At 44.3% G+C, this 20,783-nt stretch overlaps 1 protein-coding gene across 1 annotated transcript in view; it reads left to right on the forward strand.

The window, feature by feature from the left end:
• The first annotated feature begins 1,023 nt into the window (after nt 1-1,023).
• The window catches only part of FRRS1L (ferric chelate reductase 1 like), a 36,963-nt gene continuing 17,203 nt past the window's right edge, over nt 1,024-20,783 (forward strand). The window contains exons 1-2 of the mRNA XM_055271564.2: nt 1,024-1,363; nt 19,511-19,595. Coding sequence (XP_055127539.2) covers nt 1,126-1,363; nt 19,511-19,595 — 323 coding nt within the window. The 5' untranslated portion in view covers nt 1,024-1,125. The remainder of the gene's footprint in view (nt 1,364-19,510; nt 19,596-20,783) is intronic.

Raw genomic sequence — 20,783 nt, forward strand, 5'->3', positions numbered from 1 at the left:
CATTTGGGACCTCTATGCTTTTCTGCCTCCATAATTATTTTGTTTATGCAATAAAATAAAATAATAAAATAGGAAAAGCAGGTTAAAATGCTGGCTCTGCAACACCAGCATGAAAGGAATTATGTCCCACGTCTCTAATGGAAAACAGCTTAGCAATTCGAATATATCACCCCAACAACCATCATCAGAAGAGAACCCTGGGACCTGGCATAAAGCAAATGCTTGGTGTGAATCAATGGATGGCTGAGTAAATAGCCAAAAGTGAATTGCAAGCAGCAGGAATGGATTTGAGAAAAATCAACAATTCAGCATGGCCCTCAGACATAGTGTGGGCCTTCCAAGGCCTGTGCGTGCTTGCTGCAGGGAAAGAGAGTAAACCAGAAGCCTAGTTTTGAAGGGGGACAGGTTACCTACTGGCACCACCCTCTGTTGATTACACACCGCAAGAGCCTGGAGAGGAAGCAGGTGAATCCAGTCTTCTCTGTCTCTAAACACCTCAGTTTACTTAGCTCTATAGTGGAAGTCTTGCAATTTCAAGTTCCTTCTGTGATGATCCAAGAAATAATAGGTCTAGCAAGTGCTTTATGTAAACCAAAAAGTGCCGGCACAAGGTTGAGGAGGCAGCACTGACCAGGTGTGTCCAGGGTAAACTCGCTAGAGGAGCGTTTCATAGATTGAACGGACATTGGGACCTCCTGGGAATTTTGGTGAAATGAACATCCTGCTTCATGGGTCTGGAGTGGGGCCTTAGTGATGCTAACAAGCTTCCAGGTGATGCTGATGCTGCCAGTCCGCGGACAACACTCCCAAGTAGCAAGGGGATAAAAGGGCCAAATCTGCCTGAGTGGAGGGAAGTCGGGGAGATGGGGAGAATGGAAAGGACGGGAGAAGGGAAGCTGCTAGGAAGGAAAGTCCGGTGGGGGGAGGAGGGGATTCCAAGAGGAACGGGGAGGCTGCGGGGCTGGAGCGAGGATGCGCAGACCGAGGCAGGGAGGCGGGGGTGCGGGAGACTCCGCGGCTGCGCGGGCGAGTGCTGGTGGCGTCGGCGGCGGCTCAGTCCCGGCCCGCGCCCGCGGCGCGCCAGCTGCGGCCCCAGCGGCCTGGCTGTGGGATCTGTGCGCAGCGATGGCGCGGCCGCCCCGGCAGCACCCGGGGGTCTGGGCGCCGCTGCTCCTGCTGCTACTGACTGGGCCCGCCGCCTGCGCAGCCAGCCCCGCGGACGACGGTGCGGGCCCGGGGGGCCGGGGACCCCGGGGCCGCGCGCGGGGGGACACAGGCGCCGACGAGGCGGTGCCGCGCCATGACTCCTCCTACGGCACCTTCGCGGGGGAGTTCTACGACCTGCGCTACCTGTCGGAGGAGGGTGAGGCTGCGGGAGGGCGAGGGGTTGCGGGAGGGGAGACCCGGGGTGGGGGACCGAGGATCGGGGGAACGAGGAGCTGGGGCGAGGGAGGGGGAGGGGGTCGGAAAAGATGTCCGTGGAGGCAGCTCTGGCAGAGGCGAGGCCAGAACGGGGAGCGCAGTGCCCAGACCTCCGCCGGCCTGGAGGAAAGGCCTTCAGAGCTGTCAATGCCTGCCGCCCGCTTTACAGATGGGAAGAGTGAGGTTGGGAGAGGGAGGGGTCATCCAAGTTCTGCAAGGCTCTGTGGATAGGAGTGGGTGCTGAGTCTAAGCTCCCCCAGTTCTTAGATCTGGCTTCCACCTTTGCTGCCTGGGGTTGGGTTATAGGGGAGGAGGCCGCCATCTGGCCAGGGCAGCTGGGGGGAAGCAGAAAAACCCCAACCTAGAAAGAGAGGTTGCCTTATTTCCTCCCTGTCTGTATTGACCTAAATTTGCAGTGACCAGCGCCCACCTCGTAGCGTTCTGTTCCTGCTCACTGACCCATCAGAGCTGGGTCACATCAGCTTCCCCACTCCCATCCCTCTTCTTTTATGACGCCACATATGTTATGGTCCCCTAGTGTGAGCCACCATTGTTGTGGCCTGCTGGGCCCACAGACTGGGAGTTTGTCAACCAAGGGCCTCCCTGTAGAGCTGCTTCAATGAGCACAAAAGCCAAGCGGGTGGTGGTCAGAAGGAATGGAAACTGGCCTCTTACTTTAAGCAACTTTGGGAAGTAGTGACTTTCCTTTTCTTCTGCTAAGAGGGATATCCAGCAATCAAGCTGGGGTTTGAAGTGTTGAATCCCAGGAGCTCTTATCTGTTAGTGGATGTATCTGTTGTTAGGATTAAGTTCAGCTGCATACAACAAGCAAACATTAATAGCTTCAACAAGATAGAAGTTTCTCTCTTATGGAAAGAAACCTAGAAATAGGTAATCCAGAACTGGTGTGGAGGCTTCTTGGTCACCAGGGCTCCTGGATCCTGCCCTTCTGGTTCTTCACAATTCTTAGCATGTAACTTCGTGGTTCAAAATAACTGCTTGAGCTACAGCCATTATATTCACATTCTAGACAGTGGGAAAAACGAAGCAGGAAGAAGGTCACTGACTATAAAGGGATTACTTGGAAGTTTCATATGACAATTTTTATACTTCTTTGGCCACAACTTAATCATGTGGTTGCACATAGGTACAAAGGAGGATGGAAAGTACAGCCTATTAGCTGAGACATAATATGCCCAGTTCAAAAATCAGAATTATTGTATTAAAGAAGATGGAGAGAATGGATTTGGGGAAATGTATTAGGTAGAGGCTTAACTGCTGAATTAGAGATTTTAACATATAGTGGTTTAAATAAAGTAGTTTATTTTTCTCTCTGCTAAGAGTCTGGTTGGTCTGGGGCTGGTGGGATGACTCTGTTCCACAAGGTCATTCAGGGACCCGGGTTCTTTCCATCTTGTTGCTCTACCATCCCCCTGAGGCTTTGTCCTCATCTGTACAGTAGAAGCCAGGTTGCTTGCATGTCCTTGTTCAAGATTGAGGGAAAGAAAAAGAGGAGTTCCGGGCAAGTAGTTACCTTTTAGGCTGGCTGCCCACATTACTGCTGTTCACATTCTTTTGGCAAAAACATAGTTATAATGACCTAGCTTCAAGGGAGGCTAAGAAAGGTAGTCTTCTAGCTGGAGAGCCATGTGTCTGAATCTGTCACTCTGGAAAAGAATAAATATTCCGAAGCCCATCTGTTTCTGAAAACATCTGGTGTATCTTTACATTGTGCACAGCCTAGTGCTGCCAGGTGACTTAAATGTGGTATGCGAGAGCTTATATTCTGATTGGGCTCATGCATCTAACAAATAAAGGATAAGCTCAGATTTTGTACGTCCTTTGAGTCTGTCTGCGGAGAGAATGATATGTTCATTGTATAGTCCTGAAAGTTTTATGAACGTGGACATCAGGTGGGCCACAGCCATCAAGGACAGCTTTATAGAGTCAAGCCATGAAGTAGGAAAGACTTCAGTGACACAGAAGAGGGAAGGCATTTAGGTGAGGTGATCACACAGCAGGCAGCAGGACTTTGTACCGATCCCTACTGTGTCTGCTTCGCCGCCCCCCACCACCGCCACCATTCTGCACATAAAACTGGTTTAACCCTCCTGAAGCCTGCCTCTAACTTGTTGGCATTGCACTCAAAAGTCTGTGATGGGGCCGGGCATGGTGCTTCACGCCTGTAATCCCAGCACTTTGGGAGGCTGAGGTGGGTGGATCAGGAGGTCAGGAGTTCGAGACCAGCCTGGCCAACATGGTGAAACCCCGTCTCTACTAAAAATACAAAATTAGCCAGGCGTGGTGGTGCACGCCTGTAATCCTAGCTACTCAGGAGGCTGAGGCAGGAGAATTGCTTGAACCCAGGAGGTGGGGAGGTTGCAGTGAGCTGAGATTGCATCATTGCACTCCAGCCTGGGCAACAGAGTGAGACTTGGTCTCCAAAAAAAAAAAAATCAACCTGCTCCCTGAATGAATATTCAACTGCTTTATCTGAAATTTCCTCCCTGGCTCAACTTCCTTTTACAACCATATCTCCCTTCCCTCACCCTGAGCTTTTACTCTCCATTCTTCTCCTACCCTCTTCTCTCTGACAATTTCACTTCCTCTTTGCATACAGATTCTACCACCATCTGGTGGGTGCTAGTTGGGATGTAAGTGGCGTGGGCATATCAGAGGCAGTGCCTCTACTAGATTACCCTGGGCCTGGGCTTGGGCTTCAGCCCTGTGGGTCCTGAATAGAGACTTTCCCAAAATGCTTAGAAATAAACAGTGACATTGCCTTAAAAGTGGGGGCTGAGGAGGGTTGCCAGAGAGAGGGAAGAAGAACCAGGAGAGAGGGGTGTCCCAGAAGGCAAAGGAAAAGAGCCTGTTTCCTACCAAGGTGTGGCCTGATAGCATGATGACTCAAAATTTATCGATGGATTCAGGAGATGAGAGGTTATGGGTGGAACTCTCCTAGGATAGATTCAGTGGAGAAGGAAGGAGGGAACCTGACTGACCTTGGAGGACGTGGCAAGTGAAGAAGTGCAAGTAATGCCTTTGACTTAATCAGTACACTTGAGGTTGTCCATTTCTAGTGACTAGGCTACTTGTTCCCTCTGTGCAGGGTACCCCCTTCTTATGTCTCAAATAGCCATGAAACTGAGTACAAAAATCAGAAAAAAAAAAAAGGAATTTGAATAATGGAGGTGGGAATGGAAATCCACTGAAACTGAGAGAGAGCCTACTGACCATCACCTACCCTACCTAGAGACTATTTCCCCAGTATCCAGATTGCCCAAAACCCTCAAATCCAGAGGCAGGATGCTGGCTAATTTGCTGTCTCAAGAAAATGATCACCCCCTAACATGGTCATTTTTAAAAATTTAAGTTATATTTTGGTTTAACTATGCTAGAGTTCAGAATTCTTTGAGGGTCCCACTGTCTAAGCCTATACTACTCATCCTTGAAGTCTCAGCTCAAATGCCACCTCTTTCAGGAAGCCTTCCCTGATTTTCTTCTTCTCCCACCAGGCAAAGATATTCTTCCACAGCACACAGTCTGCCATGACCCTCTTTGCTCTCTATGGTCAGGAGTTCAGATAGGGTCTTAGTGCTTGAATCCTACCACTCGTACTTCTTTCCCTTGAGGTTCTTAACCCAGAATCTATATATTCAGGCAATGATGGAATGTGAAACAGATTACCATTTGATTATGGGCAAATGCTCATTTCTGAGGGTTCTTTGAGGAAAAACAAAGAAAACTGAGTTGGATGTTGGCTAAGGGTTAAGTCCCAAATGAAGGTTGCTTCTCCCTGCTGCTAAGATGGCCAGGTTTGAGAAGCAGACCCTGAGTCTTAACCCAGCCAGCTATATGGATGATGTTAACTGCCTGACTCTTGGAGCCATACCTTGCCTAAGAAGGAAAAGACAGAACATCATTTATGGTCACTTATATTTAAGGCATAGTCATCTGACTACTTGTAAAATGTGGCTCAATCAAGGATTTTCTGACCGTTGAGTTCTGATCACAGTTTTTCTTGAGAAAGAGGTAGAGAGGTAGAAAGAAGGACAGAACGTGGGGCAAAGGGCAGAAGTTTAGTCATCTTCCTATATCCTTCCCCCATCTACCATGGACGGTATGTGGATATATAACTTACCACTCTCCTAATCTGGAAGTTCTTTAAGGGTAACAATTTACGTCTAATTTATCTTTGTATCCTTCATGCATCTAGCCTGATCATAATACCAATCAGAGAAACTTTTAGTATGTGCTTACTACGCAGCAGGCACCGCTTTAAAGTACCTTGTCCATATTAATTTTAATCCTTATAGCAACACTGTGAGTTAAATACTACTGTTATTGCTACTGTAGAGATAAAGAAACTGACCCACAGAAAGTTTGAATATTTTAGCTAAAGTCACACAGACAGCTAGAAAGTAGCAGAGAACTGTGTGGATTTGTTGATGGACTTAATGGATAAAGTGGTATAAGGTGTCCTGCCCACCTGGAATGGGGGGTCCCTGTTGACTTGCACTAGGAAATGGATTGGACAGGTAGCATTGGTTTTTCATTTTTGTTTTTGAGACAGAATCTCGCTCTGTCGTCCAGGCTGGAGTGCAGTAATGCAATCTCAGCTCACTGCAACCTCCACCTCCTGGGTTCAAATGATGCTCATGCCTCAGCCTCCCAAGTAGCTGGGATTACAGGTGTGCGCCACCACACCTGGCTAATTTTTTGTATTTTTAGTAGAGACAGGGTTTCACCATGTTGGCCGGGCTGATCTTGAACTCCTGACCTCAAGACATCTGCCTGCCTTGGCCTCCCAAAGTGCTGGGATTACATGCGTGAGCCACCACGTCCGGCCTAGAATTGGGTATTTTTGTGAGTGAACTTGAGAGGAAGGGTTTGGAACTGATATGGTAGACAGTTAAGGACTACAGTTTCCTAAGCAGTGGAGTGCCACCATGAATGTTGAATTTGCTTCTGTGTGGAACTTTACACCTTATAAAACCCCTTGATATTTTTACTTCATAATACGACCCTGAAAAGAGAAGGAACAAAAATTGAGGCCGTCGGAAAGAGGCTGATGCGGTAGTTCTCGGATGAAACTGAATGGTGTGGCCAGACAATTAAAACTTAAACTTCAAGGAATCAAGTACTAAATTAATACCTAAAGGCTGTGAGCCAAGCAGCTAATTAGAAGCAATAAATAGCAAACCAGAAGCTATTAACCACCCAGTAGAGTATGGCAAAACAGGCTCAAGGGATTGCAAAAAAGGAACAGATCGTTTCTTGAATTAGATAAGAATGGAAACCACAAAGCCCGATTGAGAACCTAAAAAATCAACCAAGAAAATAAGCACCTCTCATGGTTCAGGAATAAATGAAGATATTATAAATTAATAGAGAGGAAAGGAGGGAAAGAAAAACATGGCTCGAATTGTTCTCCAAAACAGAATTTACTGAAAGAGCTTACAGAGTCCATGTCAGAAGAAGGAAAGACAAGGAAGGAGAAGAATTGATACACCCTTTTTTAAAAAAAGTCCCAAGCCAATATTAATTTAGTCTCACTCAGAGACTAAATAGAGGGAAAAGGCTGGGCGCGGTGGCTCACGCCAGTAATCCCAGCACTTTGGGAGGCCAAGGCGGGCGGATCACAAGGTCAGGAGATCGAGACCATCCTGGCTAACACAGTGAAACCCCGTCTCTACTAAAAATATAAAAAAAAATTAGCCGGGCGTGGTGGCGGGCGCCTGTAGTCCCAGCTCCTCGGGAGGCTGAGGCAGGAGAATGGCGTGAACCCGGGAGGCGGAGCTTGTAGTGAGCCGAGATCACGCCACTGCACTCCAGCCTGGGCAACAGAGCGAGACTCTGTCTCAAAAAAAAAAAATTTAAAAAAAAGAGGGAAAAAAATAGCATCAAAATGGAAAATGGAGAGAAAGGAACAAGCCAAAACAATTTAAGTGATGAAAAATGGGGGAACAGAGCAAAGGGAAGAGGGAAAAGCTGGTTGTGTCTGGGTGGCTCAACACATATGTCTCAAGACTAAGGAGGACAGGTAGGTGTAGGGGAGATGGAATGTTGGGGAGTAGTATGAGGAGCAGTGGGATGACAGAATTAGATTTCTGCTTCAGGCCGGGTGAGGCGGCCTGTAATCCCAGCAGTTTGGGAAGCCGAGGCAGGCAGATCACCTGAGGTCAGGAGTTCAAGACCAACCTGGCCAACATGGTGAAACCTGTCTCTACAAAAATACAAAAATTAGCCGGGCATGATGGCAGGTGCCTATAATCCCAGCTACTCGGGAGGCTGAGGCAGGAGAATCACTTGAACCTGGGAGGCGGAGGTTGCAGTGAGCCAAGATCATGTCATTGCACTCCAGCTTGGGTGACAGAGCGAGACTCTGTCTCAAAAAAAAAAAAAAGATTTATTTTACAAAAAGATGGCGGCAGGGCAGAAGGAGTGAGGGAGAAGCCAGAGAACCAGATAAGAGGTAGAACTACAGCCGAAAGTCAGGCTCTGGTTTCTGAGGTAGGAATAACAAGAAGTGGTCAGGTGCGGTGGCTCATTCCTGTAATCCCAACACTTTGAGAGGAACCCAGGAGTTTGAGATCAGCTTGGGCAACAAAATGATACCCCATCTCTACAAAAAGATAAAAGAGTTAGCCGGGCATGGTGGCACACACCTGTGGTCCTAGCTACACGAGAGGCTGGAGGCAGGGTGATCACTTGAGCCCAGGAAGTCGAGGCTACAGTGAGCCATGTTCACGCTACTGTACTCCAGTCTGGGCGACAGAGTGAGACCCTGTCTCAAAATAAATAAAAGGAATAACAGGAAGTGATGGCTGAGTGAATGTGCCAGGTTGGGGAAAGGGAGAAACTTAGGACTGAGGTTTCAGGATTGTGAGACTGTAGGTGGCTAGTGGGATTATCCACTAAGATAAGAAACATAGGAGTAATAGCTTTTGGGAGGTGGAGGAACTCATCTGGAATTGATTTGCTTGTGGAATATCCAGGGAGAAACCCCTGGAGGCAGTTGGCTGTTGGGTTTAAACTGATAGAAGAAAAGAAGAAAGGCCGAAAACTGTGAAGTGAGAGAAAGAAGGGAATAAATCTAAAGATAGTAGAAGGAAACAACAAAATAAGAAAGATATAGCAGAATTAATGAAATAGAAACTAAATATTCAGTAAAGGGGATCCACAAAGCCAAAAGTGATTCTTTGAAAATATTAATAAGACAGATAAGTGTATAGTCAGGGTTCTCCAGAGAAACAAAACCAATAGGATGTGTATCTATGTAGACAGATTTATTTTAAGGAATTGGTTCACATGATTATGGAGGCTGGCAAGTTCCACAGTCTGCAGGTTGGGTCAGCAGGCTGGAGACCCAGAGATGAGCTGATGTTTGCAAGTCAGGTCCAAAGGCCATCTGCTGCTACATTGCTTGGTGGAGGTCACTCTTTTTGTTCTCTTCAGGCCTTTGACTGATTGGATGAGGCCAACTTGCATTATGGAGGGCAATCTACTTTGCTCAAAGTCCACCTACTTGAATGTTTTTGGTTGCTGTTGTTGTTTTTGAGATAGAGTCTCACTCTGTCACCCAGGCTGGAATACAATGGTGCGATCTTGGCTCACTGCAACCTACACTTCCCAGGTTCAAGCGATTCTCCTGCCTCCATTTCCCAAGTAGCTGGGATTACAGGTGGGTCCCACCATGCCCGGCAACTTTTTGTATTTTTAGTAGAGACAGGGTTTCACCATGTTGGTCAGGCTGGTCTCGAACCCCTGACCTCATGATCCACCCGCCCCGGCCAAAGTGCTGGGATTACATGTGTGAGCCACCTTGCCTGGCCCACCCACTTAAATGTTAATCCACTTCTAAAACACCCTTAAAGAAACATTCAGATTCTTTAAACCACATATTTGGGCACTTTGGCCAGCCAAATTGACATATAAAATTAACCATCTGGCAAAATTAATCAAGAAAAAAAGAAATAATATTAAGAATGACAAAGGGGGAACCTTAGACATAGCAGAGATTAAAAAGCTAATTAAATTGTAATTATTACAACTTAATAAAAAGATAACCCAATTTCAAAATAGAAAAAAGCTTTAAAAAGACATTTTTCCAAAGAAGACATACAAATTGCCAACAAGCTCATGAAAAGATGCCCAACATCATTGGCTGTTAAGGAAATGCAAATCCAAATCATAATGAGATACCACTTCACACCCACTAGGATGGTTGATTTTTTTAAAAGGAAAATAACAAGTCCTGGCAAGGATGTGAAGAAATTGGACCTCTCATACATTGTTGGTAAGGATGTGAAATGGTGCAGCTACTTTGGAAAATAGTTTGGCAGTTTCTCAAAAAGTTAAACACAGAATTACCATATGATGCAGCAGTTCTACTCCAAGGGAATTGGAAACATATGTTCACACAAAAACTTGTCCATAGCAGCAACATTTGTAATAGCCAGAGAGTGGAAACAACCCAAATGTCTATCAAACTGATGAATGGATATACACATGTGGTTGATCCATACAATGGAATATTATTTAGCCAGAAAAAGGAATGAAGTTCCCATTCATGCTACCATGTGACGAACCTTGAAAACATTATGCTAAGTGAAGGAAGCCAGACACAAAAGGCCACATGTTGTATGATTCCATTGATATAAAATGTCCAGAATAAGCAAATCCATAGAGACAGAAAGTAGATTCATGGTTGCCAGGGGCTGAGAGGAGGGGGAATTGGGAGTGACTGCTAACAGGTACAGGGGTTCTTCTTGGAATCATGGAAGTGTTTGTGAATTAAATAGTGGTAATGGTTGTATAACCTTATGAATATATTAAAAAACACTGATCTGTATACTTGAAAAAGGTGAATTTTACAGTATGTGAATTAGAGCTCACTAAAAATGAAAGCAGATAAGCTAATAAGAAATACAAGGAACGGTTTTATGCCAACACACTTGAAAATTTAAATGGACAAATTCCTGGAAAAAAAAATGCAACTTACCAAAAACTGACTCAAGAAAAATTAGAAAAGCTGAATAATTTTTTACCCATCAAAGAAATTGAATCGGTTAAAAAAATCTTCCAACCAAGAAAGCTCCAGGATCAGTTCTGCTAGACACTCAAGTGACAGCTGATGCTAGCCTTAAACACATTATTTCAAAGGACACTCAAAGAAGGAATAGTTTCCAGCTTGTTTGTGAGGATAACACAACCTTATTAGCAAAACCAGACAAGGGCACAATGAGAAAGGAACATTACAGAAGAGTTTTGATCACGTACATATGCATAAGTACTATATAAAATATTTCTGAAAGAATGGAAAATGATGTTTTAGGCAAAGATGAACCAGAAGAAAACCAAGATGACAGTAACGTCGGACAAAATATAGAAGATAAAACATAAGGAGCAAATTATGTCATATACCGATAGAAGAAACTAATCAGGAATGTTTACCTATAACAGTATAGTGTCCAAATAAAAGCAATAACTGATGGAAATAGTGTACAGCAAAATATAAACCAACATTTGTAATTCAGCATACCACCCTTGGTATTGAAAAATCAAACACATTTTAAAAATAAAAGATATAGGGGGACCAAGGCAGGAGGATAGCTTTGAGACCAGGAGTTTGAGACCAGCCTGGTCAACATATTCTCTATACAAAATAAAAAAATTAGCCACGCATGGAGGCACCTGCCTGTGGTCCCAGGTGCTTGGGGTGCTGAGGCACGAGGATGGCTTGAGTCCAGGAATTTGAGGCTGTAATGAGCCATGATTGTGCCTCTGCACTCTAGCCTGGGCGACACAGTGAGACCCTGTCTCCAAAAAATAAAAATAAAAGATATATATAATATAATTTCAGTTATATGAATGATAAGTTCAATTAAATAGATATGTAAAATCCACAAATACAGAATCATACTCTTTTTGAGCACATAAGATCCACTAAAATCAGCCATATACCAGAATATAAGAAGGTCAACAAATTACAAACAGTCTATATCATATAGATGTCTTCTGATTACAATGCTGTAAGATTTGAAATTAACAAAAGTATACGGGGAAAAATCACCTATGTCTGTAAATAAAAACAACAATATTAACCTATATGTTAAGGAGAAAATCGTAAAGAAAATTAAGATATGCATATAATAACCATCAAAGCATTGCATGTCAAAATATCTGGCGTGAATCTAAGAGCTTAGAGGGAAATTTATAGTTTTGAATACATTTATCAGAAAATAAGAAAGATTAGAGGCTGGGCGTGGTGGCTTACAACTGTAATCGCAGCACTTTGGAAGGCTGAGAGGGGCGGATCGCTTGAGCCTGGGAGTTTGAGACCAGCCTGGGCAACATGGCAAAACCCTGTCTCTACAAAAAATTAAAAAAATTAGCTGGGTGTAGTGGCTCATGCCTGTGGTCCCAGCAACTTGGAAGGGTGAGGTAGGAGGATCACCTGAGCCCGGGAGGCAGAGGTTGCAGTGAGCAGTCATCGCGCAGTGCACTCCAGCCTGGGTGACAGAGCAAGACTCTGTCTCAAAAAAAAAAAAGGCTGGGCGCGGTGGCTCACACCTCTAATCTCAGCACTTTGGGAGGCCAAGGCGGGTGGATCACGAGGTCAGGAGATCGAGACCATCCTAGCTAACACGGTGAAACCCGTCTATACTAAAATACAAAAAAATTAGCCAGGTGTGGTAGTGGGAACCTGTAGTCCAGCTACTCAGGAGGCCGAGGCAGGAGAATCGCTTGAACCCGGGAGGCAGAGGTTGCAGTGAGCAGAGAGCATGCCACTGTACCCCAGCCTGGGTGACAGAGTGAGACTCTGTATCCAAAAGAAAAAAGTAGTAAGCTAAGTATTCAATTCAAAATGGAAACAAAAACGAAGGAAATAACAGATCTTCGTGGGAATAAATGAAGTAGAAAAAACATGAGAAAATGAGAGTGATGACTCCAACTGAATGTGGACTGTTTTGAAAACTCTCATAAGATACACAAATTTCTGGCATGACTAATCAAGGGAAAGGGTGAAAATACACATAAACTATGTATGAAATTAAAAACGAGAAATTTGATGAGTACAATGGATGGACTCCCTCTGCATCTATCCCAGACTCTCTAGTGTGTTGGCCCCTGATGCAGAGGCTAGAGTGTTACCTGGAATCCTGAGTTCTGGATACGATTTTGATTCCATCAGTCACGTACATGACACTTGAGTCAGAACTGGGTATGTGAAGGGAGGGAATGGGATGCAAGACATCCATTGTTTTTTTTCTTTTCTTTTTTTTTCCTGCAACAGTTTTATTGAAATATAATTCACATACCACATAATTCACCATTTGAAATGTACAATGCAGCGCTTTTTAGTATATTCACAGGGTTGTGCATCCGTCACCACAATCAATTTTAGAACATTTGTGTCATCCCCAAAAGAAACCCTATGCCCTTTAGCTATCACTCTGCAGTCCCTCGTCTCCCTCCTCCCTACCCCAGCTCAAGGCAACCACTAATCTTGCTGTTTCAATATTTGTCTATCCTGGACGTTTTTTGTTTGTTTTTGTTTTGTTTTGTTTTGTTTTGAGATGGAGTCTTGCTCTGTTGCCCAGGCTGGAATGCGGTGGTGCAATCTTGGCTCACTGCAACCTCCACCTCCCCGATTCAAGCAATTCTCCTGCCTCAGCCTCCCGAGTAGCTGGAACTACAGGTGTGCACCACCATACCCTGCCTTTTTTTGTGTGTTTTTAGTAGAGACAGGGTCTTGCCATGTTGGCCAGGCTGGTCTCAAACTCCTGACCTCAAGTGATCTGCCTGCCTCAGCCTCCTGAAGTGCTGGGATTACAGGCATGAGCCACCATGCCCAGCCTTATCCTGGACATTTCATGTAAATGAGATTATATAATCAAGGTACATCCGTGTTGTAACATATCTGTACTGCATTTTTTATGACTGAATAATATTCAGTCTTACATATGTGGATAGATTTCCAAAGGGAAATAGTAAACAGAATGAAATGTACTGCACAGTGTCATTTATGCAAATTAAAACATACACAAGTGATGTATTAAGAGCACACCTATGTAAACATAAACATAGAGGTGAACGGTAAGTTGCAGTGGGCCCTCACTGGTCTGCTCTATTTGGGCATTTCCAGGCTTTGTGCCTGGCCATGAACAGGCTAATGCAGTGCAGCTGTGGGCAGCATGGCAAGGAGTGCTGTTGGCAGAGTGAGAAATTGTGCCTGGAATCTGAACCTTAGATCCAGGATCTGCTGAAGGCAGTTTGGTAATTATCGTGTAAGGTAATCATGGAAGAGTTTCAGGATGATGATCTTGGGAATATGAAAAACTTTTTGCAACCTGGCAGGACTTTACCCTGGACAGGCAGAATTCCATGCTACATGGAACGGACTGAGATGAGAACCTTACCCCTACCACCAAATTGTTACCCATTATTGCTAATGTGTCCTTTCAGTTTATCATAGTAAAATATTGCTTTTCTAAGACGTATGTGCCAGAGTGTTCATTTTTTGTTAAAACTTTGATCCTTGGAAGAAGGATATGCATGAAATACACTGGACCTAGTGTCTACGGTGGGGAAGAAAATGGAGTTAATGATGGATTGGGGGAAAAATCTAAGATTGGCTTTGTATAGACTGATAATGAGTGTTCCATAAATCAATAAACATCAATTTAATTCTGTGTACCTAGGGTACATAGAATTGTACAATTAAAATAATTTCCCATTAGAATTGTGTAATGCATGTAAAACATAGATCCTGTTGAATGTCTTTATTTTCTAGCCTTCAGATAAGTACTAATAAGCTACAGTTTTGGCAAACACATTGTATCAGTATTCAAAGGTTAATCCATTTAGTCTGTATCAATCAAGGTCCAGTAAGAAAGACAGAAATCATACTAGCTGTTTAAAGAAAAGACCAGCCCAGAGAATTGTCTAAGTAAGAAGTTGCGGAACTGGAGAAGCAAAAAGCGAGTACCAAGATAGCATACAGAAAATAACTTCAGGAAAGTTACCATCCTTGGGGCTGGAGTTGCAAAGAGAAGGGCTTGAGATTATAAAAAGGGCCCAGACCAGGACCTCGCAGAGCTGTGACCCATCCTTTGAGAATGAGGCTGTGCTCAGCTGCTGCTGATACCTTGGAGCAGCAGCATGGGATGAGGCTGGTTCTGGGAGCCTAGCACCAAACTGGGAACTCAGACCAACTGCCAGGATGAAGTAGAGTTGCTGAGAACTTGCTTATTGGAACAGCAATCACACAGGAAGGAACAGTGCTCTTTCCCTCCTCCTGCCTTCCTCTAATGCTTGCTATTGGCAGAGTCTAAGCACCTGGCAAAGGAGGAATGGTTTGCAGAGTACTCAGCCTATAGAAGGCTGGGTTGTGTCTGAGAGACAAGAGCTTAAATATTGGCACATGGTCCAAACTTATTTTATATCAAATACAGATCATTTAATTTCAGGAAAAAAATCTAATTCTGCTCTGCTTATATTCCAGTATCAACTCCCGACTCGTGTACTGCAATTCAGTTCCTACACTAATGACCCAGAGTTAGTGCAGATCCCACAAGTGAAAGGGCATGGTTCACAATAAGATTGTCCACACCTCAGACCAACTGGCTATAAATGTGGGGTCTTCCCACAAGATAGAAGCTTCCCACTTCAGCTTCTATTATTTGCTAGAATGTTTCACAGAACTCAGGGAAAAAAAGCGCTATTTTTACTACGACAGTTTTATTATAAAGGATACAACTCAGGAACAGTCAATGAAAAGACACATAGGGTGAGGTCTGAAAGGCTCCCAAAGGCAGAGTTTCCATGCCTTCTTCTCGTGGGAGTATCACATTGCCCTCCCAGCACATCAATGTGTTCAACCAGGAAGCTGCACTGGGCCTCAGTGTCCAGAGTTTTTATTGGGGTCTCACTATGTTGGCATGATTGATTTAATCATTGGCCACATGGTTAAACTCAATCTCCAGCCCCACAACCCTCCCTAGAGGTAGGTCTAGCACAAAGCCGCAACCTTCTAATTACATGGTTTTTCCAGTGACCAGCCTCTATTCTGATTCATCCCGTAGCTCGCCATAAACTCAGGTGTAATCCAAGGGGCTTGTGAAGAACAAAAACACTCCCATTACTTGGGAAATTCCAAGGATTTAGAGTTTCTCTCCCAGAAACCAGGGACAAAGGCCAAATTCTTTATTTTTCAACAGTTTGCAATATAAGAGGAAAGTGTTATTAAAGGCATGTCCAAGTGCGTCTGACAGAACACAAGTTCCTATTACAAGTTTTAGAAGCATATATGATAATAGAAAATTAGTGCTAGAAAAGCCCTGAGAAGCCATTTGCCAACATGAGTAAAGTAGTTCAGAACATTTATGAGTGAGCTTTGTCCCAAATTTGCTTTCATTTGGAGTTTAGAAACCTGTTGTTCTTTTTTTTTTTTTTGAGACGGAATCTCTCTCTGTCGCCGAGGCTGGAGTGCAGTGGCGCTCACTGCAAGCTTCGCCTCCCGGGTTCATGCCATTCTCCTGCCTCAGCCTCCCGAGTAGCTGGGACTACAGGCGCCTGCCACCACGCCCAGCTAATTTTTTGTATTTTTTAGTAGAGACGGGGGTTTCACTGTGTTAGTCAGGATGGTCTCGATCTCCTGACCTCGTGATCTGCCCACCTTGGCCTCCCAAAGTGCTGGGATTACAGGCGTGAGCCACCACACCTGGCTGAAACCTGTTGTTCTTAAAGAGACAATCATACCCAATGTTTATTACTTCTCAGTCCAGTTTACAAAATTTAATAGTGATAATAGGGCCAGGCGCAGTGGCTCATGCCTGTAATCCCAGCACTTTGGGACGCTGAGGTGGGCGGATCACGAGGTCAGTGGTTCGAGACCAGCCTGACCAACATGGTGAAACCCTGCCTCTATGAAAAATACAAAAATTAGCCAGGCGTGGTGATGGGTGCCTGTAATTCCAGCTACTCAGGAGGCTGAGGCAGGAGAATTGCTTGAAACCGGGAGGCGGAGGTTGCAGTGAGCTGAGATTGTGCCATTGCACTCCAGCCTGGGCGACAGAGCAAGACTCTGTCTCAAAAAAAAAAATAGTGATAATAATCCAGTAGTAATAATAACTGGTATTTATTGAGTTGGAAATCTGTTGTATGGTAACGTATTATTCTAGATGCCAGGAAGTAGTGAGGATGATATGTTTGAAAATGGAAGAAGATGGGGAACCTGAGTCGGATGCAACATTGAAAGAGATTGTCTTTGTCAGTGAACTATAGAATTTCAAAACATGTAAGTGAACAATAATTGAATTCCTGGATAAATATTCTGAGACAAATGGCCTCAGGATTGTAGTGAGAAGTAACAGGAAGAAGGCATATGAAGCTGCTTAACATACAGTAGTTCGTAGTGGCTCAATAACTATTCAGAAAAAAAAAAACTCATTCAAGTCAGGACTCAGTCTATAGCAGTGAACCCCAGCCTTTTTGACACCAGGGACTGGTTTAGTGGAAGACAATTTTTCCATGGACTGGGTCAAGGGGATGGTTTCGAGATGATTCAAGTACATTACATTTATTGTGCACTTTATTTCTATTATTATGACATTGTAATATATAATGAAATAATTGTACAACTCACCATAATGTAGAATCAGTGGGAGCCCTGAGCTTGTTTTCCTGCAACTAGAAGGTCCCATCTGGGAGACAGTGACAGATCATCAGGCATTAGAATCTCGTAAGGAGCACACAACCTACATCCCTCATATGCACAGTTCACAATAAGGATCGCACTCCTATGAGAATCTAATACCACTGCTGATCCGAGAGGAGGCAGAGCTCAGGCAGTTATGCAAGCCATCGGGAGTGACTGTAAATACAGGTGAAGCTTCCCTTGTTTGCCTGCCACTCACCTCCTGCTGTGTGGCCTAGTTCCTAACAGGCAGTGGACTGGTACTGGCCAGTGGCCTGGGGATTGGGGACCCCTGGTCTATAGTACTGAAGCAGATATAGGACTTAGCATAAAATAAGCATAAAACTAGAAAAAGTAATTCATTTGATCCAACTACTTAGGGGGTAAAAAGTTAGGATTGTACTTTATCATGTGATCAAGGTCTAGGATATCATCCTCACTACTTCCTGGCATCTAGAATAATACGTTACCATACAACAGATTTCCAACTCGATAAATACCAGTTATTATTACTACTGGATTATTATCACTATTTTTTTTTTTTTGAGACAGAGTCTTGCTCTGTCGCCCAGGCTGGAGTGCAATGGCACAATCTCAGCTCACTGCAACCTCCGCCTCCCGGTTTCAAGCAATTCTCCTGCCTCAGCCTACTGAGTAGCTGGAATTACAGGCACCCATCACCACGCCTGGCTAATTTTTGTATTTTTCATAGAGGCAGGGTTTCACCATGTTGGTCAGGCTGGTCTCGAACCACTGACCTCGTGATCCGCCCACCTCAGCGTCCCAAAGTGCTGGGATTACAGGCATGAGCCACTGTGCCTGGCCCTATTTCTGACACACAGAAGTGTGTCAGAAAAGTATGACCTGGTGGCTTTTTTTCAAAGTATAATAAATCTAATAGACAAAATTAGGAAAGCCTCACTTAAAAAAACCATTACAAATCCCAAAGAAAAAACATAAAAATAACAAGAAAAAAACTCATAGAATGATTTTTTAAAGTTTGTACTGATTTATATTTCCTAATGTCTGTGGGTGATTTTATTTCTTCATTTGACAATCATTTATTCAGTGTCCAGTGCCAAGCACTATGCTGGGCAGAGAATACAAGATAAGTCACACATGGTTCCTGTGTACGTGGAGTAAACAGCCTAGGAGAAAAGATTTCTCCTAGGCCGGGCGCGGTGGCTCACGCTTGTAATCCCAGCACTTTGGGAGGCCGAGGTGGGCGGATCACGAGGTCAGGAGATCGAGACCACGGTGAAACCCCGTCTCTACTAAAATATACAAAAAATTAGCCGGGCGCGGTGGTGGGCGCCTGTAGTCCCAGCTACTCGGAGGCTGAGGCAGGAGAATGGCGTGAACCCGGGAGGCGGAGCTTGCAGTGAGCCGAGATTGCGCCACTGCACTCCAGCCCGGGCGACAGAGCGAGACTCTGTCTCAAAAAAAAAAAAAAAGATTTCTCCCACAAAGTGGAGGCATAATGCAGCCTTACCCTTCAATGTATGGTTTGATGCATTATGGTGGTAAGTAATCTTATAAGAAAGATAGACAACTGTTAGAAATTATGTGTTTAAAGAATTTAGCGACAAGCTGGGTGCGGTGGCTCACACCTGTAACCCCAGCACTTTGGGAGGCTGAGGAGGGTGGCTCACTTGAGGTCAGGAGTTCGAGACCAGCCTAGGCAATATGGTGAAACCCTGTCTCTATTAAAAATACAAAAATTAGCCTGGTGTTATGGCAGGTGCCTGTAATCCCAGCTGCTCGGGAGGCTGAGGCAAGAGAATCACTTGAACCTGGGAGGCAGAGGTTGCAGTGAGCCAGGATCGCACCACTGCACTCCAACCTGGGCAATAGAGTGAGACTCTGTCTCAAAAACAACAAAAAACAAAAACAAAGAATTTAGTGACATAAGAAAATGTTACCTACAGCTTAACGCAAAATGGAAGTTAAAAATGGAATGGAAAAATCCCGTTATCAAGTATATAAATGGAAAAACCCTACTATCAAGTATATAAATGTATCATTGTTAACTTTTTTCTCTTAGAGCATGTATATTGTATTAAAAGTGTGATTCTCAAACTCCCAGGGGACAGCGGTAAGCCCGTGGTTATATGAAATTGTGCCTGTCTCAGTGCCCCAGGTTCCTCTCCTGTAAAGTGAGAAAAGGACACACCTACTCTCAGTTCACATGCAAGGTGAGGTCCAAAGGTGTGTGTCCTACACCCTCCCCCATGAAGGGGATGATTAGGCTTCATCAAAGCCATTTTCTGAGTCCCCAAATATTTCTCGATATGTGTGAGAAAAAACAGTCACCACATTTTTAAAAATTATCATTGGAACAGTTGTTACTGGATTTTCTAACCCTTCTTTATTCTCACTGCCCAGGTTACCCCTTCCCTACTGCTCCTCCTGTGGATCCATTTGCCAAAATCAAAGTGGACGACTGTGGAAAAACTAAGGGATGCTTTAGGTTGGTGGAACCGCAGGTTGGATAACTTTAAGGCTAAGACTGATTTACTTCTCAGGGTAGTATTTAAATTGCATGCAGTTCCTTCTAATCAGGGGGCCTGAGCTCCTTCATCACCTCAGCAGGGTTATGAAGTTTTTTAATGGCCATCCCGCTTTTCAGTCTTAAAGGCCTTTTAACTTTAGTATGTCCTGGGCCTGGGACTATTCTTCCATGGTTCTTTTCTAGCTGTACCACCATTGCTCCAGGTGTCTCCTACTCACCAATTGCTGATATGCAGAAGACTCATGCGACACAGAATGTGTCCGTGCTTATTCAGCAGGGGCTGCAGGCAGGACAGGCAATGACAGACATGTTTAGTACCTAATTGCTTTTTTAATAAATAGTCCTGACCTATGGATATCTGTATGATTCTAACTAGTCATTAAGCATTCATTGTTGCTAGCTTGTTATCTCAGGCATGGTGAGTCTCTACGTGATTATTAGCAGTATCACAACATGACGGGCTGGGCTACAAAACAGTCATGTGGACAATGGGCCTCCCATCTAGACAGCTCAGCTTCTTTGGGAAAGCCTCCTCCTTTGAACCGTTTACTTCCTAAAACAAATTGCCCCTGAGTAATTTGATGGTCAGGGGCAAAGTTTTGATGGTCACTGCACTGAAGGTTCTGATTTTGCTGTTGTTCAGTACTCAAGGTCTAAGAAGGAAAAATTGAATACAGCGGCTTTGAGCTTTCTTTGGATTACAAGGCCACTTCTAAGGAATGAATAAAAATATCCAATAATATTCTTATTGAGGAAGATGGTCAGCAATGTATAAATCTGGTGATTGGGGGATGTTTTGAGAAGGGAGGGAATTTTAGTACTCTACTGGCTTCAAAGTGACTTGTTTTCTTGTCCATTTATTCCTTTTTTAACTTCCCTTGTTCCTTTTCATCTTTTTTCACCCCAGTCCCCTGTTGACTTGATCCTATTATATCTCTTCCTGACTGCTTGGGTGTTTCTGCCAGCATAGTAGTACATTCCTGTCCCCTCCTCAACACTTAGCACCCCTGTGCCCTGTTCCTTTAGATACCTTCCATCTGCGCATAGATTGTCCCACCCATTGCTTCAACTTTCTACCATTCTGCAAATGGTGTAATACAGTGTTCCTCAAACCAGGGCTTGCCAGTTCTGAAAGGATCCACAAGT

This window comes from Symphalangus syndactylus, chromosome 3, assembly GCF_028878055.3.
Source record: "Symphalangus syndactylus isolate Jambi chromosome 3, NHGRI_mSymSyn1-v2.1_pri, whole genome shotgun sequence".
In the NCBI taxonomy this organism is placed as follows: Eukaryota; Metazoa; Chordata; class Mammalia; order Primates; family Hylobatidae; genus Symphalangus; species Symphalangus syndactylus.